The sequence below is a fragment of the Athene noctua genome, chromosome 1, assembly GCF_965140245.1.
Source record: "Athene noctua chromosome 1, bAthNoc1.hap1.1, whole genome shotgun sequence".
In the NCBI taxonomy this organism is placed as follows: domain Eukaryota; kingdom Metazoa; phylum Chordata; class Aves; order Strigiformes; family Strigidae; genus Athene; species Athene noctua.
The window spans coordinates 183,844,999-183,871,535 of NC_134037.1; the positions used below are offsets into that span (position 1 = coordinate 183,844,999).

The 26,537-nt window shown below is 37.7% G+C and overlaps 1 protein-coding gene across 4 annotated transcripts in view; it reads right to left on the minus strand.

The window, feature by feature from the left end:
• The window catches only part of WWC3 (WWC family member 3), a 101,920-nt gene that overhangs the window by 13,813 nt on the left and 61,570 nt on the right, over nucleotides 1-26,537 (minus strand). For 3 of the 4 annotated variants that reach the window (XM_074907367.1, XM_074907348.1, XM_074907339.1), the window contains exons 8-15: nucleotides 25,121-25,194; nucleotides 15,790-16,032; nucleotides 13,049-13,138; nucleotides 11,364-11,938; nucleotides 5,162-5,282; nucleotides 4,315-4,389; nucleotides 3,212-3,295; nucleotides 389-581 (exon numbers count right to left, since the gene is read on the minus strand). In XM_074907367.1, the coding sequence (XP_074763468.1) occupies nucleotides 389-581; nucleotides 3,212-3,295; nucleotides 4,315-4,389; nucleotides 5,162-5,282; nucleotides 11,364-11,938; nucleotides 13,049-13,138; nucleotides 15,790-16,032; nucleotides 25,121-25,194 (1,455 nt within the window). The remainder of the gene's footprint in view (nucleotides 1-388; nucleotides 582-3,211; nucleotides 3,296-4,314; nucleotides 4,390-5,161; nucleotides 5,283-11,363; nucleotides 11,939-13,048; nucleotides 13,139-15,789; nucleotides 16,033-25,120; nucleotides 25,195-26,537) is intronic. The other variant, XM_074907358.1, reaches the window with a different exon arrangement.

A 26,537-nucleotide genomic window follows, 5' to 3' on the forward strand; every position in this document is an offset into this window, starting at 1 on the left:
TAAATCCCCTAGCAATGAATCAATTTTCAGCATGCCTCTGCAGTGTAACAGTAAACTGTAGTACAGATAACATTACTTTCAACACTACCTAAAATGCTCCAATTCTCAACCTCTATTCATTTTGCTAATCATTTCCAAGAGTTTATGTAATCTAAAATGCACATAATTCAAGTTTTTAAAAATCTCACCTTTTTTATTAACAGAACTATACTTATGTATGTGAACTGTGAACAAACTGACACATTAAAATGTAACTCCATCAGCACTTCTTATGGAAAAATAAATTCTTCGCTTTCTCTTTTGAATCTTAAAAGTTATTCCTCAAGTAACTTTAGTTTCCCATATCACATAGCTTTTTAAAAAAAAAAAAAAAAAAAGGACAACTTACCAATAGTTCTTCTTGTTGCTGATGGTCAACAGAACAGATATACAGCTGCAGTGATTTTAATTTCAAAACACTTGAATGCATAGGGATTCGGAAAACTTCATTAAATATTAATGGTGTTTGGAATTCCAAAGCTCTAGAGCAGTAAGTGGTTGGTGTGCCTGACTCAAGTGGTGGCAAATAAACTCTCACATGACTGGGAACAGCAAAATAGACAAATAGCACAATTCAGACAAAGAAAGCTATTTTGCATTTCTCAAAATGAAGCAAAGCAAAAACATCAGCGTAACTTCTACATGAAGAATCTGCTCTGGGATCTCCTCATTACAGGAATTTACTTTGTATTCTTAACACGGAAGAACTGGAAAGCTAATTTGGAAACACTAACTGATTTATTTTTTAACTCAAGTAGTACTTGAGATGCCCTGAGGTATCCAAGGCATCTACATGGGGCCAGCCAATATGACACAGGATCTCTGGGGAGAGGTACAGGCTTTCCCCGGAGCAGCAGCAGCTGGAGGCTAGGCGCTATGCTGTGATATTTCAAATGGAAACACATGCCTGCGCTTAGGCAAATGAATTGCCCCAGAAGTGTCTCTTACCCATTTCTTTCTTCCAACTGCTAAGCATACCTTTTTTTCCCCCTTAAGAAACTCAGCACAAAAGGATGGCAAAAGAAACCTGCAATCATTGCATCTATCTGCCATCCTAAAAAAACACAAATTTAAGTATCTGGCACCATCTCTATTTGAGACTCCAAGCCAGACCCAAAATCCACAACAATTTTAATTTTACAGAAGGCAGCAATGCTACTTAGAGGAATGGTTTTGTGTTCTCCCTCTCCTGACTGCTTATCCAGTCCCTGCAATATCCTATTTTTTGCCATACCTTCCCTTGTGACAGCAAACAGCTTCATGTAACTGTGTTGTGAACTAGATCACAAAACTTATCAGGGGGGGAGAGGGGGGGAGAGGGGGGGAGAGGGGGGGAGAGGGGGGGAGAGGGGGGGAGAGGGGGGGAGAGGGGGGGAGAGGGGGGGAGAGGGGGGGAGAGGGGGGGAGAGGGGGGGAGAGGGGGGGAGAGGGGGGGAGAGGGGGGGAGAGGGGGGGAGAGGGGGGGAGAGGGGGGGAGAGGGGGGGAGAGGGGGGGAGAGGGGGGGAGAGGGTAAATGGCTCAAGGATTAAAAAAAAATCTGCTCAGAGGCTCACTCAAGTTGACTACAAGGCTGCATGAACTCTTATGCCACCATCAGAGAGGGGTTGACACTAACAGGCCAATAACCGTTTAGAGGACATTTAGAAGAGCTCACTATGGTGGAACTGCAGGTCTGCAGTGTGAAGCATCAGCTAGATAAACAGCTTCACATGCTGTAAAAAGGGAGCAATCCAACTCTGCTCACTGGCTACTGCTGCAGGCAACCTCCTCCCCACTGCCCCCAGCAACTGATCCAAGGCATGTACAGTTGCATAGAGAAGTTCGTTAAACTGGCTAAAAGCTTCTGGTTTTGGTAAGACAAACTTTTTTGACCAGTCATACCAATTGATTTATCCTGCAGCCATGAAATTTCTTGATTCCAGCCCAGATAGATAATTGGGAAGGATGGGGAATAGAACTGCCTTTTTGAGAGCTGTTTAGATGCCTGACTGCCTTGATGACAATGTCCAACAAACCATCTGGAGTAATTTTTTTCTTTGGTTACTCTACTTTCTTCAGATCATGCTTATTTCATAAGACAACATGGCTGAGTATTATATTTTTTCCCTCCTGTGTGTCCTTGCACTCACACTGAAAACAAAGCAAATGACCAACACTCATGCACTGACACATATGAAGAAATTTCCACTAGAGGTTTGCAGGGTTAGCAAGATCTCAAAAAAGATCAACTCATTCAGTGAGTTGTATGTCAATTTAACATCTCCTACAGAATGACTTATTTTACAACAGAACAATGTTATCACACCTCTATTTTCCAGCTTTCAAACAACTTCTCCCAGAGATAAAGATCAACAGTTTTCACATATCAAACTCCTTTCAAATATTTTAAAAGATACACATCACTAAATAAAACAGTGTTTTACGGCAACACTGTCATTTTTAAATAAACATTTGTTACAATACACTAAGCAATGTTCTATATAACGCAATACGGAATTTGAAAAAGTAGCACAGGTCAACAGAGGTTAAGAAATTAAATAGTTTGTACTGATTCTCAGCTAGTATTTGTGTTAAAATTATCTTTGGAAGGTGTTTCACAGATATTCAAGCAGAGCTGTAATGGCCACAGAAGTCTGCAGATGTCCTAGGGCTTTTTTGTTGTTGTGTGTTGTTTTAGGTTTTGGTTTTGTTGTAGTTTTTTTTTTAAGATAACGTGTAACATATCTCTCTTACTGATTAATAAGATGCTGCTGTAGGAATTTGAAAAAATTACACTAAGCTTACTCTGGGATACATCACAGATAAGCTGTAGAGAAGTTGTACAAGAAATAATATTTCCGGAATACTGCAAATAATGTAGACACTTTTTTGGTCAGAAGGCATGGGGTGATGGAAGCATGACTGATATTTTTGAGCAAACTTTCCTGTACATCATAAACACATAAGAACATGGGTCATTAGAGACTACACTTGTTACTTGACCATTACGACAGATGTTCTATAAAAGGGACACTTAGTATCTATAAAATTGACCCTTTCCTTACGTAAATTAAGTGATACCACCTTCTCCAGAAATGGCTAAATTTTGCATGAAAGTAAACAAATCTATAGTATTTACAACTGTGGCACAAATCAAGCAATGATCAGACTTTGGGTGAAATTTAAGCTTACATTTTGCAGTTTTCTTTAACTAGACTAGTAAAGTTCTTCAGCTGTAATACATGGACTAATAGACACTCGTTTCCACTGTCATGCCTGGAAAACAAATTTTTTGTGTTAGTCACCAAGCATCAATACTTAAGAGATAGAGATGAAAGACTAAAAAGATTTAAAGAATGTGCTGTAAAACAAATGTCTTACACAAATCAGTTTGAATCAAAAGCAATTGCAGATATCACACTCTGGTAACAGAACATTATTAATAATGTTAGCTACAGTAAGAAAGTTATCAGAACTAAGAGAATGAAACATTTATTCAGTTTGAAAAGAGTAACATTCCTTACTGTGACTCTTGATAGTGAACAGGTTTTAAAAAATATATTCCTTGGTTTAAACAGTTACACCACATGCATATGTGGGTACACACATGTGTAACAACGTATCAGTTACATTAGACAGATCGTTGTGCATTATTTTCGTGAGTTAATGAAAATAATAATAATAAAAAAATCTACTCTTCCGCATCAGCATGAATTTTGAAATGGAGCTAACAAACCTGGTTGAGATTGGGAATTAATTTTCCAAGGGGTAGAGACAATTCCGGAGGGCTGTCTAAGGTAAGACACCCTGCCTTGCACTGCTATAATCTGCCCTTTCCCACACTAGTCCCACTACTAAAAATAGCATGCTCTAAGCACAGGATTTCAAAGCTGTATTTGGCAACTGTATTTGTATTTGTGTCTCTTCACCTGTGACGTTCCTAAGGTAATCCTCCTTTACATGGCATAAAAAGATGTCACTCATAGACATATCCCTGTACCCATACTCACACCAATGAGACAATGAAAATAAATGCTACTGAAAGAAGTAATGAAGGCCCTTTTGTCAGCCAGCATTGAAAGGACACTAAATAAACTGTTGTTAAGGCACATCCACAGCACAAAGTGGCATGCGACTGCCTAATCTGTACATCCACTAAACTTTGGCTGTCAGTTCAGAACTTCTTAATAACATCCACTGCAATTTAGTTTATTAAAAACCTAAACTCCAAAACCCAGGAAAGTAGCAAGCAATTCCTGCTGAGTTGACAGGGAGAAAGAGGAGTAACTACTCACAGAAATCCAACATGTATTTGTGGTTCTTCATTACTGGCAGCATCACCATAAACAGGCTCTTCCAGATCTTCGTTCCTGCAGGAACAGAAAGTACTGTAAACTACATACTGATCTAAACTGTTAAAACATAATGAAATGAACATTTATTTTGTGATTTGTGGATATAAGCAATTGTTTGTAATACAGAAGGGACTAGTAATATAGAAGGAACTGAGGTATTTATTTAGTAACATAACAGTAGTAGCAATTTACAATTTTAAAAATTGAGTTATTAGAATATCTCTTTCAAGGTATATAGATTATTTTAATATTTATTCTGTCTCCCATTTCTCTTTACCATCCTCAAAACCTTATTGCCTTTTCAGTTACTGCCTATTGTGTTAAAACAATTGTATAAAGTAACATGTCTTTACGCAGCCTTCCATCACTTGGTCAAACTGCACATTTTTAAGTATTCAGCAGTTGATGTATTTCTTCCCTGCAGTTATGCTTCCATCACATGCTACACAGAATTGTAAGTCACACTGTATAATTTTATTTTGCTACAGACAACTTAAATAAAGCTACTGACTTATGACTAATAAGCCGAGGAAACTATCTTTCAAGGGAGAAGTATATGGTGTTAAGATGTTAAGAGACAATAAAGCAAAAGGGACTTGGCACTTGCAAAGATGACAGTGGAACTGGATGTAAAAAGCTTCTTTCCTTTAAAACATGCAACCTAGTATTTTTATGTTATTAAGAACTACCAATTTCAAAAGCATATTCAGAAATTTACAACAAATTCTTTTGGACCATGTGGTAAAACAGGAATATTTCCAGCTTACTATGAATTTATACACCTGACCTTTTGCTTAAAGCTTCAAACACGCCACTGTCACTAGCCAGTGAATGATCTGAGAGACATGCTGAAACTCGCCTGGCTCTCCTCTCCAATCTTCTACCACTGTCACCGCGCAGAGTTACAGCTGTCACAGAAAAAAAAAAAAGTAAAGACAACATCAGCTCAAGGCAATCTCTTAAAAATTAAACAAGAAATATTTATTGTATCAAAACTAGCAGCAAAACGGCACAAACACAGTTCACTGCTTTTTCATCTAACTTTAAGTTAAAAACCTAGAACACAATTGACCAGAGATGAACTGTGGGAGAATTAAGGAAGGAAGTTTGTGGCTAATTTCTCTCTAACAAGACTAAGCATAAATCAATTGCATTGTTATTAAATGTTTTTCTGGTAGAATAATCCCTCCTGGAGGAAGAGTTACATTAATTCAACATATGTACACATGATATCCTAAACTTTTAAGATTTACCTACTGAATATACAATAGGTTGAAAACAAACGCAGAGACTAATTCTTTTAAAAAGTTATCTGATAACACAATGTAAGGTTTTGTTCTCCTTTGTTTCCTAATACAAAGTCTCAAAGCAGACTGTTTATACCATCGCATAATAGCAGCTTTTATTTACAGTCTGAGAGGCATTATCAAAAAGAACCAGCACTTTCCAAGTCACTCAGACCACTGTTTTTTCAAATTCTTGAAGAATTACTCTAAAAACTGACTGGGAGGAGGAAGCAATATTCAACCCCCTCATTCCACCCTTCCCTGAATCACCAGCAACACCGTAAATAACTCAGCAAGCACTTTCATGTTGTAAGTGTATCAGAAAAAAACCTCATATATCACGTTTTGCACAGACAAGTAGGTATAGCAGCTACCAATCCTTTGAAGTGCATGCACAAGTGGTAATGCTCAAGAATTACATAGGTAAGGTTTGAACACTTCAGCGATAGCTCCTAATTGAGGTTGTTGAATTTCAAGTCCTAGAGAGAACCAGACTTGTGGAAGTGCGGTTTCTTCACTGTGTAGTGAAGAACTTCTACCAACTTTCCTCTCTTTTGCTTAAGGCTCAATGACTGTTCTCAAAGCAGAAAATCAATGGCAAAAAGATGCCACTTTGGAAGTAGAGAAAGCATCTTATTTGCTTCTACTCATGCTCAGAAACGTAGACAGCATGGAAGTATCAAAAGTTTCAGCAGACAGCATTTGGAGTAACAGCGGCACAATGCACACTGCAGGGGAGACGAGCGCCAGCTGACATTTACAGCTTACTGTCCCCAACTAAGGACGAAACATGTCTTACTCAAAGTAACAACTTGTTAAGTACCTCTGTTACACATTATCTTAAGGCATCAAATATAAAATTCTGGTACTCGATCAGTTTAAGTTTCCTTCAGCAGAACAACGCCAGCCCGTGGCCTGAGCTGCACCTGCAGAGCCCAGCTGAGGTACAGACAGGGAGCACCGGACCCATCTCACCTCCCACCCAAGCACCACCAAGACAGGACATCAAGAAGCTTGATGAAAGTCCCCCAGATTAACACAACCACACCACTGTTGTCAACAGAAGTGTCTGACTAAGGTTAGCTTTAACCCACGTGGGACTGGCAGACAGGATGCACTGAGCCCAGCAGTCCTGTGCCAGCACGAGGTACATTCCTGTTATCAGGCCATCAACAGTACAAAATCCAAACAGATGTTCCAAAAACCACAGGGTCCTGTTTGGAGCTAAGATTTCTGTTTATCAGCAGTACAGTTCTCTGTACTCCATAAGTAGCCCTACAGACCCCCCCTCCAAATTCAATGTAGGATTTTGTTATCTTCAACTATGCAGGAAATTTATCTGCTGATGAGGAACAGCCCAATCTGCATTTCTCTCTGTGCCTGGACAAAGAGCCACCCTTCCCCCACACCTCCAATTACAGCATCCCACCCTTACTGTACATCACATGTCATACAGTGTTACTCCTGTCATCCTCACCACAAATGAGAGCTAAATTCAAGGTAGTTCACAGAAAGCAAGGAAGTTGTATTTGAACCATACTCTCCTCCATATTACTTGTACAAAGTGGGAAGTTTGTTCTTCTGGTGGTTGTTTTTCGTTTGTCTTGGTTGGGTTGGTTTGTTGTTTTTTTTTTTTTAATTTTTTATTTGGTGAGCCCATCTCTGAGTTCTGTCACTGGTATCTATGCAGAATCAAAACTGTCACTCTGTAGAGACATCTTTTAATATGAAAGTTCCCCAATAATTTTACCTCACTGGGAAGAGGCTGAACTGCACAAAAGTGTATATATTTTGTGTGAAAGTGCTTCTGTAATTTATGTACTTACTTCAACAAGCTACACTAGGATGACTATTTTTTGTAAATAAGCCTTTGGCTCAACCCTGTATGTGAACACTGTTAGATGTAATGGACGAAAGAACCTCCAGAGGGGTCACGTTCTCAATTTGTCTGGAAGGAAAAATTGGTCTGAAGCACCAATATAATGTCATGAAAAACTGACATGTTAAAACAATGTTGTAACTTGACAATGATCTGCTCACTGCCTGCAGGCCATGGAAGCATCTGATAACATCTGGTCAATCCCAGCAAATCTGGGAGAAATGCAAACACTAAAATATGCCCTTGACTAGGAAAAAAAGACAGCAGGAAAAAATGGTCAAGACAACAGACACATCCAAGGTTTAGCACAGGTTACAGACCTTCCAATACTGGAAGCTAAAAAAATGTTTAAAAATAAAGTTTCTAAGATAGACACAATTGTCTTTCATTATCTTAATTAAATAACAAAATCAGTTAACAATAGCTATGAATTTCCAGAACTACTGGGTGCCAAAGCTTGATAAACATGACTGTCCTGATTAAAATAATATTCTCAGGTCTCGTTACTTGAAAAAGTGAACTTCAAAGGAAATTTTGATGTCCAAGATTTCATTAGCTAAAAAAATACATAAATAAATCTAAAGCATTTTTCACAAGCTTAGGAGACCACAAATACTGCACATCAGCTCAAAATGCACTAATAAGAGTCGAACAATCTCATAAAAACTAAATCACAGACACAAACTTTACCTACCGTGACGCTGCCAGGCATTACTACGATATAATAAAGCTAAGGCTTGCAGAACACTTCTTCCAGGAATTTAACTACAGCCATGAATTGAGCCATTTAGTTGACATAACAAAACTTAAGTATGCCATAATGATTAAACAGGTACAGCACAATATCAAACACACCCATCAAACAAACCCAAATGTAGCAAAAATCTCCCGTTTCTTCACATGCAACTCAAAAAAAATAAATCCAAACCCCAAAACAACCACAGCTAACATTTCACACAGAAAAACACACTGGGAATTACAGGCAAAAACAGCACAGTAAGTAATTCAGGTTCACTTACAGTGAATTTTTCTGTTGTGCCGCATGAGAAACAAGACAAAATGAAAAGCACACAATGATAAATCATCTTTTAGATCTATAACAATATTTTGCAAACAAGAGATTATGTAGGCATTAAAAGAAACTTAGCATTTGAAGAATTATTTTAGGACAGAGAGGGAGAGGTAGATAAAATATTAAAGCCCAGTATTTTATTATCATGTTTCCTCCCACTCTCAGCTTTATAAATACGGTGGATTTAATCTGTCAGGCATATTCCCTCCATTCACACATGCTAAGGTATTTTTCAGTATGTCCCCAAGACAGATGCAGAACAGTAACCGCCCATCAGCAACTGATGATCAAAATTGCAGTTCCTGAAGAACTCCTTGAACTTGCTCAAGTGCTGCTTCAGTGCAAAGTATGTGTAAATTTATTCAGTGTTAACTCTCCCGGCCCCCAGATTTTGCAAAAATTACCTTATGTTTTGTCTAGTGAAGGAACAGGCAAAAGATTTGTCCCGCGTTGAGACTTCCAGGTTTTCCAGCGTCGCATTATGCTACCAGACCATTGGGTGGCAGCAGCAAAGCACACTGCACAGTGAAAACCAAACACCCTCCCCCCCCCCCCCCCCCCCACATCTGGGGGTTCCCACACTGAGTTATATACTATGCCTGATGGTCCATCAAATTCTTCAAGAAAAGAGTACAAAACCAAAATAACTTCGAAACTTCCAACTGTACTTGCAAACAACGGTATTACAATTGCAAACAGACCAGCTAGTGAGTATGGGGTTCAAAGTACTCATAACTCCAGCCAAAATCGGAAAGGTTAAACAAATTTCCCTTGAGCAATTGTTTTCAAATTCGAATATTTAAAAAAAACCCCAACTACTCAAAAAAAAGACAGCATGGATACCTTTTAATTATACATTCTTCCTTAAAAGGCATCACAAAGCACTCTGTTGTACACAGAGAAAAAGTTGTAACCCCTGGATCAGGATCAGGAGCTGGATATCACAGCAGTGACATGTAGCACAGGCATGTTCTGCCAGACATTTTCAGAGAAACATGAAATGTGTGGAAACATGACAGAGAACGAGAAAACCAGAGCAGTTATTTGACCCTCATCCTATTTCTCCCTAGGCCCTCAGACCAGGCCTTCACTTCTAGGAAACACATATGAGCTAAAAATGAACTACTAACATAGTTTCACCTACCACAATGGGTGAAGACATACTGCGGTCTGATCTGAGGTTTAAAGAAAGCCTCAGGAAGCCTCTTCATGGCACTAATTTAAGCACAAGCTTACATGTTGGTCTCTGGAATTCTGTTTATTTTGGTCTGAAGGCTGCAATATGGGCACTAGAAATGTTTACATCTAGTAAATGTAAATTCTGCAGCAGTATCTTCAGGCAATGCTAGCTGCATTAAGAAAAATAGGTGAGTCTAGACTCAAATGCTGTTTCAGCAATACTGTTTTTTTAGCACAGTGGTGACATTTTCTCTTCAAAAATAAAAAGCTGAAAGCTTTTCCTTGACACTGTCAATGTTCCTTCGCATTATCACTTGACAAATAAGATTTTGGTAGGATAACATTATACACTCTTTAGTTATATTTCACATTACTCCTGATGTTGTAAGTCCTGAATGCAACATTCCATGCAATTGGTAACATAAAATTCTTGATACAGAAATGGGATGGGATTTACAATTTTTAATATTAAAAATATTATCCAAAAGCCCTTCTTTACTGGTACGGTTTTATTAGAAATACAAGCAAGCCAACATCATCATGAAGTAGAATACTCTCTTTAATTTTGACAGCAGTTCTTCATTTGATTGATGAAAACAGGAAAAGAAATTTCTCATGTGCCTGTATGCTCAGGTTTTTAAATTTCTTTTGTTCTTTACAAAGGATTCTGTTTCCTCTTTTGATCTTTCTAATTTATGTTTCTCACCTGTAGTGCCTCAAAAGCTTCCACCAAGGAAAGCTAAAGGAAGTCCATAAACTTCATAGTCAAGCAGGAAAAGTCAACAGTATTTGTGCCGTGGTAACCGCACACATTGCTCCTCTGCAATCAGAGAGCACACATTCTCCTAGACAACCACTCACGAGGATCCTTAACTTCTCACACACCCCCTACAAAAGACTCTCCTTGGCTGATGAAGCACTCTACTCACAAGCACAGTGCACCATGCACTCATGACTGCCATGCACTGTGGCTTCTGCTCCATTGCAGAACTCAGACATGGGAACCTGGTCTGGGGTGTGTATGAATTCAGCATGGAATCAGTCAGCCTTCAAGCACTGCTGGCAGCATCACCTCATGCCTGGTGTTGTGGTTGGTGGGGGAGGGGTGTAGGTGGTTTGGGGGTTTTTTCCTACGTCCCCTGGGTTTGTGTTGCTCTGTATTATTAGAATAATGGCAACATGGGCACACCTGGGGGCCTCAGAAGTAACTAAACCATGCTTTTTTTTTCTAATTACCAATCTAAGCCAAAATATTTATTCCTTTGTGCACTACCCTCCAAAGAATGTCTGTATTTCATTCCCTTTCTTCCACCCAATTCACCACTATTTTAACATCTATTTACAAGGATTTCTCTATCCTTTCACCTCTATGATCTGAATCTAAAGTTTGGGATTTTGTTGGGGTGTTTTTGGGTTGCTTGCTTTTTTTTCAGTTAACACCCACCATGTAATTTTTAACTGATGGAAGTAAAATAAGCCAAACTGAGGAACAATCTCTGCTGTGCTAGTATACTTAGGTCTGCGTGACATTTTCTGTAATAACGTGACGAAACAATAACGTCCAGAAACTCACCTCCACCCGTCTGGACAGCAGCCAACTGTGGTCCCATTTCTCGCAGTCCTTCATTGTCCACAGGGTAACTGGATGTCTGAGATGAGCTTGTTCCTTGTGTATCATCGTCACCCAGTGCTGCGGTCTGAGGCCTGAGCATTTCCAGGGCTCCTATGCTTGCCATCTCCTCAAAGCCTTCTGACATCTGAGCCAAGGGAGAATCTCGAGATGCAGAGAGAAATGGGGTATCCAGGGGCGAGCTTGGAGGGGATAATGATGACAAGGAGGACCGTGATGACAGGGATGCCAGGGACTGTGGAGTATCCAGAGACCTCCGCTGCTTATTGAAATTCGAATGTCCAGTGGGATCAGCATATGGCACATCCTTTGTGAGAGACTCAAAAGGAATGATGTCAAAGCGTAAATGCTGCCCGTAGTCTGTAATGCTGTCTGATTTGTCATACTGCGGAAGGCCATAGATGTCCGTAAAGCTGACTGAGCTGAGGGAGCCTCTGCTGGAGGCCAAGGATCCTCGACTGGAGGCCAAGGATCCCCTGCTGCTGCCAGACGACATTGTGAGAGTGCTAGCCGACAGACTACAGCAGGCAAAGAAAGAGAAAACAAAGAAGGCCCATTCAAACATAATCAGGAACACCAGCGCAGACATAAAAACCTCCATCCAGATTACACACAGTACAGTTGACATAGAGAGATGATTTGGCATTTTAAGATCTAGCTCATGTCTCTTGCCCTGGTCTCAAAAACATTACTGGAACAGTGCAAGTGGCAACCAAGTCAGGACCAAGTTCCTGAAGACAAATGGTCCAACAAGACAAGCCTACCCTTTCCTCCAACATGTAAGCAGCCACACTTTAGGCCAGAGCAGGATCTGGATCACTGGACTCGATGTAAACCTAGGAAGGGTAGATTACCATGATCCAGTTTGAATTTATGTTAATGATGGGTCATAAACATATCAGGGATAAGAAGTGCAAAGCGATTTGGAAAGTCCTAACAAACTGCTGTGTAAGCCTCACCCTCACAGGTTTTTCCAGTGCAAAATAAAAAGATTTTAAGATTAATTCTATTCCAGTTCGTTTTACCACTCTCAGATAGTCAGGGAGAGAAGAATGTAAGTGATGGGAGAGAGATGAAGTGAGAGACAGCAGGAAGTGAGCTTTTGATGTTGGCGTGGTGTTGAGCTGAGGAATCCCCAAGAGCTGCATCTAAAAAGGCAGCTGCGAGTGTGAATATGTAAAACATTCTGGGCTTCTGTGTGGGTCTTAGCACATTCTCATATTTAAATGGCAAAATTTTGTCATCTCACCAGGGATCAAAAACCTCTCCTTTGGAAAAGGTATTAAAATATTAAAACCTCACAGAACTCAAAAGAATGCTATCTTCAAAGTAGTAAAATTGTAACAATATTACAATGGGTTTTAAGTGCACATCTTCTTTTAAAAAAATAAGATAATAGATAAAATTCCCAAATATACATAATAATCTAGCCCAGGTAGCCATCACTAACACTATTTATAAAACCACCCAAATCATCACATTCCATAGACCAAACTGTATAAATTTAGTAAAAAATTGATTTACTTGGCACACATACATAAAAGTATTAAAAGGTAAACTTTAGGGATTATTAATATTCTTCTCTGCTGCAGCTAAACTTCAAAACCTGCTGGTTTTACCTAACTCACCTTTTTAACTGGGAGTGTAAATACGAGGTTAAACGTGTAGCTTCCTCTAGTTGCATAAGCAAACAATTTCTCTTTTCCTGTAACAGTATCCTATAATTAAACAGATACATATTACTATTTTTCTTCATTACAGTAGTGCTCAAGAAGTGCTAGGAGCTCTGCCAGTACAGAAAAATATTGCATCGCAGCCTGGAATATAAAAAGAAGTTTCACTGTTTAATGAAATGTTTTAAGTTACGCAGCTCATATGCAATGATGGTAATACCAGCAAGAACACAAGAACCAAGACTCCAGCAGAATTCCCAGACAAGAAAAGTAATTGAGGCACAATGTAAGAGTCATGATGCTGAAAATACATTGCAGCAATTAGCAAAGTCATAAAAAGTCCTAGGTAAAAACATCAGACTGTACAAAGTATTTTTTTTCCCTTACATCAACCTGATTGTGCCAGTAAAATACAGAGAACTACTATGACTTTCATTGCCTTGGCAGGAAAAAAAAAATATTCCAAATAGCCCTATTATCCAAGCTAATTAGTGTCAAATTTCAAAGATCAAAACAAAATTTTGGTGGACTTCTGTTAAGCAGTAACCATAAAACTGAACTTTAAGCTCTAATTCTAGGTGTTTCAAGTACATTTATGTATCATATTTAAGCAACTGATACAGCATTTTGAATACTAAGCTGTGACAAAAATCTTTTGCTGCAACTTATCTTTTGCCCATTCTAATAACAAGCAGCTGAACTACTCAGTACTACTGCCACAACACATAGGGAACGTACCTATAATGCTGCCAGTCTCACACACCTACAAGATATTTTAAATTCTGTATTCTGACATTATTAAAACTTCAAAGAACAGATTTTATCTATTGATACCACATTTATTCTTTTCCTGAAGCCAGAATTGTAAGTATTCCTGGTGGTCTGTTTTTCCAAGCCCAATCTCTGAACTTAAAATCAGGGTGGTGATCTGTTTCGCGTTGTGCATTCGTACGTTCAGGAAAGTTACTGCTCCAGCTCTGCATTCACAAATTGGGATTCTGATAGACAGTTTGAAGAAAGCAGACCAAAACTATTTGAGTGCTTCAGACCTTCCTCAACTATAAAGACAGGTACTACAATTCAGCATGTTAATGGGCAAGATGAAAAAAAGATATCAACATAAAGGGAGTCCTTCTGGATAAAACAAACTGGCAGCACTGGTTTCAATAAACAATAAAAAAATAACAAAAAAACCCACCTCTGTCATACAGATTTTAAAAGTTAGTTCTGATCTGCGCATAACTCACTGCCTTTAAAACTCAGTAACAGAACAGAACTGGTAATTATTTAAAGAGGAAACGTTTTTGTATTGCTTGATTAGGAGAAAGTGGCAATAGAAAAGCAGAGCTAGGAATTGTTTTGGTTATTCCTGAGCCTGAAACAAACAAATAAATTAGGGCTACTAATAGTTAATCTTTCCTCCAATTTGTTATACAAAAATAGAGTGCCCTTCAATATTATTCTAACTTCTACTCAACTTTTTGCTAGCATTTGAAATATCAAGTATCACACTGGAACGCTGGTTTCCACAGCATGAACTACATGGAAAAATAGCTTGGCCTTCTTGCCAACATACTATGCACTACCTAACATGAGAGCCCAAAAACAACAAATAAAACTTACTACACTGCAGTGTAAAGTGAACTCCCTTTTCTGTCAATTTAAGCTGGAAAGCCAATGTAACAATATCGCAAAAATGACAAAATATATAACACTGAACTGTAGGCTGGCTGTGAATTTTCTATTTATTGCCTGAATTTACTGTCTGAAGTCTTTTCAAAGGAACTGAAGTTCTCAAAATTTGCATATGGATGTCACTTCCAAATATTTTTAAAGTGTCTAATTATGTGAATATTAACTATTACACATATCACACTAAAACTGGTTCATGTAGTTTTCCTCAAATGTCAAAATGGTAGTTTTTACCTATTTAAGAGAAGTAAGTCTGGGCAACAAGAATACTTTCTCGCTTTCACTGGAAGCAGTCTATGGTGACAAGAAGAGGTTTTGTCTGTTTCTTTGGCTACAGGAAAAACTGGGCACCTTTGAAATAACCACAGTAATTCCATTAATATGTTTTGGGGGTTGTTTGTTTTTACATATAACTTGATATTTAATTTAAGTTTTCAAGAATGACACTGATTACTATGTTCTCTGAATGTCAGAGCTGGGATGTGCTCCCACTGCTGAGATTGCAAATTAAAAGGAAAAATTGCATACAAAAGGCAGTAAAAACATCAGCATTTCACTTTCCTGTTACAAGGCAGAAACCAAATATAGGAAAGGATCTTTTGTTCTTATGCTTTTGGAGTTGAATATTACTCCACTGCAAAATAACAGAAAAATCTTTCACTATCCAGGTGCTGTTACTCAGGTCGGTATTATCAGAGAATATCAATCAAGACTTCTTCCAAACATCTTTTGTGACACTATTCCGATCACTCCTTCCTATTCAGACTTTTTAGATGAATGAAAAGAGAACCAACCAGTTGCCAGTACTCTTAACTCTCATTCAGAAAGCTTCAAGACAGACAGCATTAAATAATGGCAGTCAGGAGCAGTCTCTTTTTTGAAGGCAAATTACCAATTTTTTTGTTTGTTTGTTGTTTCTCTAACACAGTGAAATTCCCTACCCTTCCTTTTGAAGCTACCTATATGGATTAGAGTACATGAGAAAACAATTTATCTTCTCAAACCTTTCAGTGGCCCCATGAGCAGATGTTGCTCGAGCCCGCTGAATTTCATCCTCCAAGCGTCTTTTCTCTTCCTCCAAACGTGCAATGTCTTCCGGGGATCGCCTCTGCTGACTGATGAGCTGCAACTCCTGAAGAAGAGCCTCCTTCTCTTTGATGAGCTGAAGACGGTCCCTGTCCGCTTCAGCCATTCCTGGCCAAGATTCATTGTCTAGCAAGGCCAGCTGCTGTTGTATATTTGAAACTCTTTAAAAGAGGATAAATATGTTTCAAAACACAGAAGAGACAAAGATGAAGACAGTTAAGAGGAAAAATACCAAAAGGTGAAGCCTGCTGACTTCTGGGACATTTTTCTTCTAAATTTCAAAATAAGAAAATTTGGAGGGGGTTGAAAGGATTTTTTTTTTTTCTGGTTTTTGGGGTGGTCTTCTTTTGTTTTGTATATTTTTAAACACTAAAGTAATGCAAGTACTCCTAAGTGTGTAGTTGTAGAAGAACTACTGTGCATTTATTATCACATGGACATTATCTGTATTCACAGATTTCTCATTTTGTTATGAATCAATTAATATTTTAGAGCTCTTGAGTTTGCTGCCTGTACAGCTGATGAACATCCTTTCATTCCTCGTTCTTCCACTATCAGATCTTAACTCAGAATTTCAAAAGTGCAGTGAGAAGTTGGAAGGGAATGAAGGGGAGATGCTTATCTAGTGACAACAGGGCCATATATTCACGTCCCACCTATTAGAGAAATGGTTCAAGGGGCTGAAAATATTACGCAGTCCTGACTGACAACAAAATTTTAAGAATAAATAAGCTGTCAGTAAAACAAAAACAAAGGCCTGGAAAAAAAGATTTACTGGTTACAAAACACAGCTGGCTTTAGATTGATCCATCATCAAATCAAGCAATTACATAAGCTAACTTGGGGGGGTTTTGCAGCAGGCTTTATAGTCAAAAGTAGTGTCCCCCATTCTCAATATGCTGAACAACTACTCAACAGTTGTAAGAATAATTCCACAGTTGACATTTTAAGAAAATGTTCTGCTAAAACTGAATTTTGAACTCTTATAAATACTACAAACAACTCTAATGCTAGAAATGTCACAAATGTTTCCTTTGGCAAAATCAATAGGTACATAAGCATAACAGGGAGAACACCCTCTTACCGATAGGTACTTATGCTTGTCTTACAATGGGCAATTTAGACACTTTGTTACAGTTAAAATGAAGAGTAAATAAGAGAAAAATCTAGCTTTCTGGTTTTTGAACATTTGAAAGTAAAGAACTGTACAACCTTTATGCAGTTGCACACCTCAGTTTCATCTTAAATTTGAAACAGTAGCATTCAAAGTTCAGTGCACCATAAAATATTATCACCCTTTAAAAAAAAGCACATTTAAAACCGGCTATAAAAGTGGGATATGAATTCATTCTTCTGGTAAGTTAGTTGAAGTTGTTTGGGTTTTTTTCCAAGATATCTTGGTAAGAAAGGTAAGAAAGAAAAGATAACAAACAAAGCAAGGTAAAAGCACATAACAAGGAAACAGAAGATCCACAGTGTAATAACATGTGTTTAAGAATAAAAGACACAGACATGACACAGGTAAGGTTTTCTCCATCTGAAAACAAAACCTCATGCAATGTTTATTTCATACTGACATCTGGAATGTATCTGGACATCTATTATCAGGGAAAGGGAAATAAAGTATCAATAGAAGTCATTTTGCAATGACAGCATTCATATATGAATAGGAATTTTACGTTGAATTTTGTCAAATGTTTTTTCCTCCCCTTAGATTCATTTACAGCAAGTAAAGAACTTGGGTATTATGTTACATTTTAGTCTAAAGGAGAATACTTTATTCAAGCTCTTCAATACCATTTCTTCCTCCTTGCATTAATAACCAACTTCCAGCCAATAGCTACTGAAAGCACCATTGTGAATTGGTACATATAGTCTACAGATTTTATGCTTCAGCTATTGTGCATGAATTCCAGATGCAGCTTCCTGAAGAACACCTCGCCCCATTGACCAAATGTCTGGGCCAGAAGGGCGAGCAGAGTCAGAACCCCTCCTCTCCCCCACCCCAGCTGCTATGCTGTTAAAGATTCAGTAAACACTCCTGAAGGCACATACAGCTTGATTTTCAAGTGTTCAGTGCCAAATGAAACAAATGAGGACTCAGGTCCTTTCAAAAGAATTACAGAATTCAGGTACAGTCGAGTTATCACAGCTTGATAAGCGAGCGTGAGATGAGCCCTGTCAATGTATTAGAGTAACCATGTTCATAAACTCTTACACAGCTTGTGGATGAAAGAAGGTAAGATGTATCTGGTGAAGAAGCCTCTGGCTTGTTCTGTAAGATAGCTGAAGGACTGACCCTCTCCTTCATTTTAACACTCACAATTGTTTTGCTAGTTATTTTTCTAATGCAGGGTGAGCTGGTTAAGAAGCTCACCATAACAGCAAATAAATTCTAATGCAGACAACAAGGAAGAGAGGAGTACCAGCAGGTAAGAGGGGAATGTAAGGTCCCCCCCTTTCAGCACCAGTTAACCACTGAATCTGCTTGGCTGTAGAGTATAACACATCTGCAATACAAGAGGTTTTAATATGGACTCTTGGGCTTGCTGAGAGCATGTAACTCGCTTTGTGAATGACATTCCAGTTTAAAGTTTAGTTTTTCCCCTCAATTTTTGTTATGATGATGCTTTAAAAGTGGGAAGTTGTAGTGTAGTAACTTAATTATACTGTTATTAAAAGGAAAGGGACTGCTGTGGACAAGGTTTGTATCACTGAAGAGTTCCAAAATCAAAAAATACCTATATTTACTTTGACTCCCTTGAAACTCTTAGCATTTCAGTTGGCACTTCTTGTCCCTACATTTGCCCTTTAAGGAAAGAAAAAGAATTTGAAAAACACTACATAATGCAAGAATCTGTTGGGAGAGTAACTTCAGCACCAATAACCCAGTTTTCTGCAACCTGTATTACCTGCAAATGAACTGAAGTTTCTGGGGAATTCTGTTGCTCGCTTTCAGCTGAGGACTCCCTCTATATAGCAAGTTTTTCCAAAAAGCTACCAGTGATAAACTTTTTAAAGCTGATCTTCTTGGCTAGAAAACATCCCTAAGGCTTTTGCAGTCTCACTTACTCAAACCTAAGAAAATACCTGAGAAGTCATGTTTAATTCGATAAAAACATAATAAAAAAATCCTCTTAAGCATGTTCCATAATTGCAATTTGTTTTCTCCCAACACAAGCTTTTCTTCCCAGTGACAATAAATGCATAAATAAGCAATTTCACTGTGCTTGTCCATACCAGATTTTGTACCTATACTACGCTAGCCATTCTCACTGCTAGTATGTTACAAAAAAGCAGCTGTTTGGTATTTTCAGATTCAGTGCACATATTCACCTGCCTTAAACACCCACTTAAATAAATCAGTTATTTGACATAAATTGCAATTTAAAGGAAAAAAAATTTAGGATCCTTTATGAAGCCTCTGTTTTTTAAACACATTTTTCCTTCCTACTGGGTATTTAAGATACTACTTCTTCAGTATAAGTTACTGTAAAACAGTAATTTTTATCTGGCCTAATGCCAGATACTGAGGTTTCTACTGATATAGCAATTTAACATATTCCTGGGGAAAAAACAGTTAATTTTGAGCCATCAACATTCCAGGCATTTTGCCCATTCCCATCCTTGCATAACAAGTGCTGAGGAGCTTGCATTCCATGCTCGAGTAGGTGGTATCAAATGACTGGTTTCCTAGGTAGGCAGACTGACTTGCTGCTTATTTCAGTATTTAAAAATTTCAAATGGAGATGAATATAACAGCTCCTGTTAAGCAGAAAAGCAGGAGGGGCACAGATGGGATGACAAAGGTTTAACCTGGTGATCTTAAGTAAACACTGATTCAAAATAGCAAATTTGCCCTGAAAGGCCATACCAGTGTAGCTAGAATGATGCCTAGCCCAAGATAATGTAGACAATAGCATGAAGGTGGAGATCACTAAGCCAGTAGTTTACTACACAAACTACATCATGGGGGCAAAACCCCATATATTTTCGTAATTTACAGCATGTCTGAATCATTATATATCTACACAGACCCTCCCTAGACAAAGTAGGTCAACCCTTTCATCATTGGAAATATCTAGGGAACCTAAAATTTTTTTAGTGACTAGAACCTTATTTTCAAGACTGCTATCTGATCTCAACACTAATGAAATTATACTGCTGATCTCAAGAACATTTCTGTTTAGAAGAGGTTATTTATTAAAATATAGTATAAGAAGCGAGATTGAAGTAAAAATTACTTTTTGAGAAAGGGTCTGATTTACAATTACAGTTAAGCCCACATTTAGAGCATTACTCAGATTATGAACAAGACAGGTGTCTTGGGGAGGGAAATATTCTGAAGCAATACAAAGGTCCTAACACATGCTCATAAAACAGACAAATTATGGTTATCCCGCATCTGGCACTTCCGAAGCTACAAACTCTCGTCTTTCCAGCTTAAAAAAGTTCTTTGAACTTACTTTGAATTTTCCAAGGAAAAAACCCAAATACTACCCTACATTTAAATGCCTAGACTTCTGGGTAACATATCAGACTAGTCTACAGCTAAGGCCTCTGTGACATGAGAAATGGGAAGATCAGTGGGGATAAAGAAAAAATTCCAGTTATGATTTGGAGGAGAACGATGGCTTAAGATCACACAACTATGCGGAGACAATCAACATAAATCAGCTCATCTTATTCCTTTCCTTAGGCTTACAACTGGACCCAGTTCTCTGCCACTTCAGGTGACAGGGAACTTCTTCCACGTGCAATAGCCAAAGGAGGTGGTTGTGGGACTGAAGACACATAATGAAGGATGTTAGAACTTGGTGATTTCTTGTATTTACAGACCCTGTTGAGAGTGGATTATGATTTGTGTCCAAAAAGGGGAAGGCTAGAGAAAGGGGAAGAAAGAAATGGAAAGAACAAGAAGCTGGGGAACTCAGCCAAATGCTCACAAAATTTCTCCACTGTGTCTCCTTTGGCTGTTCCTGCAAGTATGTGCCACTGTGGCTTTGGCGGACAACACGAGTATGCTCTGTAGAATATCCAGCCTTCCAGGCAGCCTGATTCAGTAACAAGGAGGTCTTAAATTGGCTTAAGACAGCCATGAAACCTTTACAGTCCACTAGCATTTTGCATATAAAATTAGGTATTCACCTTTAGGAAAACTGCAAAGCTTGCTAAAACCAGTGGAAGAGAGGAATTAGTATTTTCCCCAATTCACAGGTAAACTGGTATAATGAAAACTTTAAAGACAGTTCAAGTGCATAGCTCATCTCCCTTCATAACCCAGAGAAAGTTTTATATTTAAAAACTGACACTAGGAGATTCAGGTTTAGCTGACATGCCCAAGCCAGATATTGATCTGGTATCAGACAAATTACTTCATCTCTAAATCAGATTTTCAGATTAGTTTAGCAAAATAAAGCATACAAATCCACTGAATTTCACTAGAAATTAGGTAATTACACCTTGAAACCTGCCTACACAAGATAAATTTTAACAGGAAAATACTTGACTGTATTATTGTATCGGTACTGGAATGTTGATATCAATATCCAACCAACATGTATTTTGTCAGTACAAGCACAAATTGCACTAAGAATTCTGCTAGTGCTTTTAAAAGCCCAACTGAAAATTAATTTCGGTAATGAGACAAGATAGCAACAAGGTAACTATTCAGCAACTATACTGCAAAGAAAGAAGTAACATTCTTAAAGGGAACATAAGCATAGCTGAGGAGGCAGCTTTTTCAAGGCTAAAATAAACCTGTTGACAACCACTGTATGATTTAAACAATTGAAAAAGTAACATCTTTGAATTCAAATTTACAGAACAAAATACACAAATTACTGCATTTGCACCCAAATTAGATAAACTGGTTGAAGATATATTGCTTGGATATATTAGTTCATTAAAATCAGCTACCATAAAACTGCATTATAAAAAAAAAAATAATCACAGGTAAGAATTTTAGTGCTTCTTATTGGAGAGATCATTTTTCAAATGTTGATTAATACACTTCACAGGATATGAGGCACTGCAGAAATAACATCTCGTTATAATTTGCTAATATACTTCATGTAGTCATTATACTGAACTGCACAACTTAAAGAGTTATCAAAGAAAAACAATTTGCTTTTGATTTCTCTTTCGATGAATCAGTCTATTCAGAAAAGTGCTCGAGGGGTACCCTTTCCAGTGTGCAAATGCTTTCATGAGAGGTGGTCTCACTGAAATAGCAAGTGAAACTAAAAACAGTATTTATCCAGGCAGCTTGGGGCTGTCTGTTCAAAACAACCATCCTCCCTTCCTCCTGCTTCTCTGGAGGGCCACACTGACAGATCTGAGAGAAGAAATTTCATGGAAATAAGGTAAAATTTATTTTAAAATAACGGGGGGAAAGAGTAAAAAGCAGAAGTGATTGCACCTCTCTTCAGTATGACTGGCAAGTTAAGAAGTAGAATTTACACGCCTCCACCCAGAGCCTGAATCAGACACAGAAGACCTCTTCCCCAGCATCCTGACGATGTCAGAACCCACAACTCACAACATCTGAAATACTCATGGGAAAAATTAAATTGCAAATTATCCAACTTCCTTCCAGTGGGAAACTGAAGGGAAAAAGCTATGCGAATGTCTTAATTTATGCAAAGGTCAAACCACTCAGTAGTTAGAAAGATTTTTAAAGGAGGAATTAAAATCAAATTATCTTTTATGAGGGAAGAGAGCTATTTTGGGAGTATAAGCCAACTTTTCTACTATCACTGGGTGTCATATCCGGAATTTCTCATGACAGTTCATTCAGAAATCCCAACACTGCATTTCTGTGCTCAGACACCATATACAGAGAACATATTTTTATTTTTAAAATCTTCTTTACTAAACATGGCAAATATTCTGCTCATATCTAGCGCTGTACGATCTTCTGACTAAATTCACAGGAGTGACTAAAATGCAACATACTGCTTTTCAGTTTGTGGGGCTTTTTTCCTGCTTTCCTTTAAGGGAAGACATAATTTTCTCTTACAGTGTATTTTAAAAGTCTCCCATTAAAACTTAGAAATCAGACAGTTTGTCTGTTCTACTTATATGCTATATGTTTCCACACCCTGTTTGACAAGCAAGTAGTCATAATATACAGCTTTACAGTTGTGACATACTGTAGCATTTTAATTTTCTACTTTGTAGATTTTAATCCATCGCAGCACATTCCGTCACCCACACTGTGCAGTAACAGTAGATATTTCGGCAGCCAAGGGAGAACGAACACAAAGATATTTAGTAGAGACAAAAGCCCTACAGAAATGCCAGCAAGCTAAGGGGAAGGAATGCATGATAAATGAAGAATGCAACCACAGAGATAACTGGTAGGGGCAATGAGCTTTGTGCAGTTCCACTCAAAAGCTGAAAGCTGATTACTTCCGTACAACATACTGGGCAGAATAAGGCTACTATTTTAAAGCAACTAACATGCTTTTGCTAAATAACGGACCATTGTCAGAGCTGCTATCCCGGGACAGCAAAACTACCCTTTACTGCAATTCTATTCTCTAGTTGGAAGATTAGTTACCCAGGTTTTCTACACTTAATTAACATCAAAATTCAGCTTACTTCTGATGTTCAGAAATACTGCATTCCATGCATAAACAAATGTTTGGTATTTCCAGCTGAAACATGCTTCTGCTACTAAAAAAAAAAAAAACAAGAAAAAAATCCCACCACTCTATCCTTCCCTGCAGTAATATACAAGAATAGAATTGTTTTGAAAAACACATAGAAAAGGTATGACAGAAAACTGAACTAAAAGCATTTAACATAATCTTCACAGCACCAGTGGCTCTGCTAAACTAAACAATATAAAACTATATTCTATCCTCCTTCTTTCAGCAACTGCCATGAACCCCTAAACTATCACTAGACTATTAAATGCTAAGGGTTAAGCCTGTGACCAAACAGGACACTGACAGTTTTTTGTTTTGCTAACCTTTATTAGGTAACAGTCACTGGTATTCACATGCATTATTTTACAATGCAGACCTTCATTCCAGTTTCAAATCCTGAAGATTTAGCTATGTATCTCTAACATGCTTGCACCAATTAAAATTTTTAAGCCTGTATTGCATCCAAATGTGGGTGAATCTTCCAAGAACAACAAAATGGGGAATCGCCTTCCAATCCCTGCCAAGACATATGCCAGCATTATGGTTTCCCCTGCAAAAAAGCCACCATAATGTGAAAAAAATGAGGCAAAAGTACTGATTTTTTTTAAACTCTTGTTCCGAGAGATGTAAAAAAAAAGGCAAAACAAAGTTGAAAAGAAAAAAGAAAAATTCTAACTTAAAAAAAATTAAAACCCTAAGGTTTAAGTTAACTATACAGAATCTTTTAAGTGTCAATTTTAATAAAAGAATGTTCTATCAGCACAAATTAAAATCATAAGTGCATAAAATTACTGTGTTCAAGCCATCATCTATACCTACACTGTTGTCCTGAATATGTGTAAATAGTTTGAAAACAATGAGATTAAACGAGGACCCATTAAACTATACTCATAGATAGTATTTTTAAAATAGTATTAAATAAGAATATATTATTTTTACAAAGCCATGAAGAAACGCTGCAAGACAGACCTTCACAAAACAAATACTTATGATAAGCAATTAAGTCTAAAGGACTCAGTGAAGAATTAATCTATTTCAAGAATTACTTTTAAAATTTTTTATACCAGATTTCCAACACCCCCCCCCACCCACCCCACCCCCCAATTGATTTTTATGTACCCTTTTGTTCAGGTCTGAACATCTGAACATCTTCATTTATCTCACAGGAAGTTCTGCATTCTTTCTTCACACTCTGTTCATGACTTCAGCACACTGAACTTAGAACACAGTTATGCAAAGCTCTGAATGTACTGACAGACCAGGCTGATAAGTGTAAATCTAAAGACTGTTTATATTGAGGTTTGAGAAGAGGGGGGAAAAAAAATATAAACCAGTTCAATTAAACTACTGCAATTTTGTGTTTATACAAGTGTTAGAGACAGGGCTGACATTTAGTTTTATCTCTGCAAACAAATATAATAATCTTATGATAAAGTCTTAGGTTCACCTAAGCTTTTATTATCTGTGAACTACTAAATAGTAAGCAAATTAGTCTTCCTAAAGACCTTTCAGCTAGGAGGGTGGTTCCAGTTCTACTCTGAAAACCATAGTCAGGAGAGTAAAAATAAAACCCAACAAATTTATTTTTAATTACCTTTTCTTGGCCTCTTCATATTGCCAGTTCAGTCTTACTTTGTCTACAAGTCTTGTTTTGTCATCAAACCCAAACTTTTGTAGAGTTGAAGAACAAGGAGAGGGGGAAAAAAACAGAGGAAGAAATGAGATTTTGAAATCATTTCACAATAAAGAGGTAAATTAGTCTCACTTACTGGACTCACTAAAAAACTTCAGTGCTTTAAGAACATAAGAAAAATCAATTTCATGCTTTAGAAATACAAAACTGGTTTATTGATAAAAGTACAGTAGATAAATAAGGTCTTTCAATAAATTATAATCCTGGAAATCAAGGGTTAGCAAACAGAATCGTTGATGAATGGTCAAAGCTTTTCATCTTTATCCAAGCCTAACACACAAAGAGTATTTTTAACTGAAATATTTTACTACTTGATACAGTTATTTTATGGATAGTTTAAGTAGAAGTAGTTCAGATCACATTCCCCATACTGTGATGTGTTCCCCAGCACTTTAATCATTAGTGCATTTTAAACACTATTACAAAAACATCACCTGATCCTTGAACCAGTTGTAGAATGTGTATTTATGCTACAACTCCTACTGTATACAGCCCAGCTTCTACAGCAACTTCTCTCCATCTTGAGGCATCAGCAGTTCCCTTCTTCAGAAATCTGCATACAGTCTAATATTTAAAACCCAAGTCAACCTATTTAAGTGCATTGCTGCACATCTGGATTTCTCATCTAACTGCTGCTTTTGCTCTCTTCATCATCACACGTGTAAAAAAATCCATCTCTTTTACTCACATTCCACCACTAGTAATTCAGAAAAACAATTAACAAAATTGCATAATTTTATTTTCCTAACAAAAAAACTACACCCGGTAAACACAATTTTCAGACTGTATTTGGCTTGGATGGCGCTCAATGTGTATTGTGTGAATGGGAAAATCCTATGTTCTTCCTTGTAATTTGTTTTGGAATTCAATAATCATATCCACCACCAGTCCAAAAAAATGACCTGCCAAAGGTACCATCTACCTAATGCACTGAGAGACAGCCTAGCGTTAGCTAAGTTTTCTTAGATGCTTTATAAGTCTATCTTCTTAAAAACACAGATTTCCTCTCCTGTAGAGACATCCAACTTGGCAACTATCAGCAGTGAAAGAATACAATAGAGGAGAAATGGGATGATAAAAGCCTACGATTAGAGTGACATTGTTCAATAAAAACTTCTAACCAAATGTGGGGTAACATCCAAACTATAGTACTAACAAACTACAAACAGGTTGTCATCTTGCTTTCTCATCACTCTCATCCACAGAAGCTAATGTTTTACTGCTCAAGAATAGCTAGGCTGCCATAGTACTAGCACAGGCCAAATTTTTATTATTTGGAATACATAATTTCATTCACACAGAACTATTCCCAAGGAGT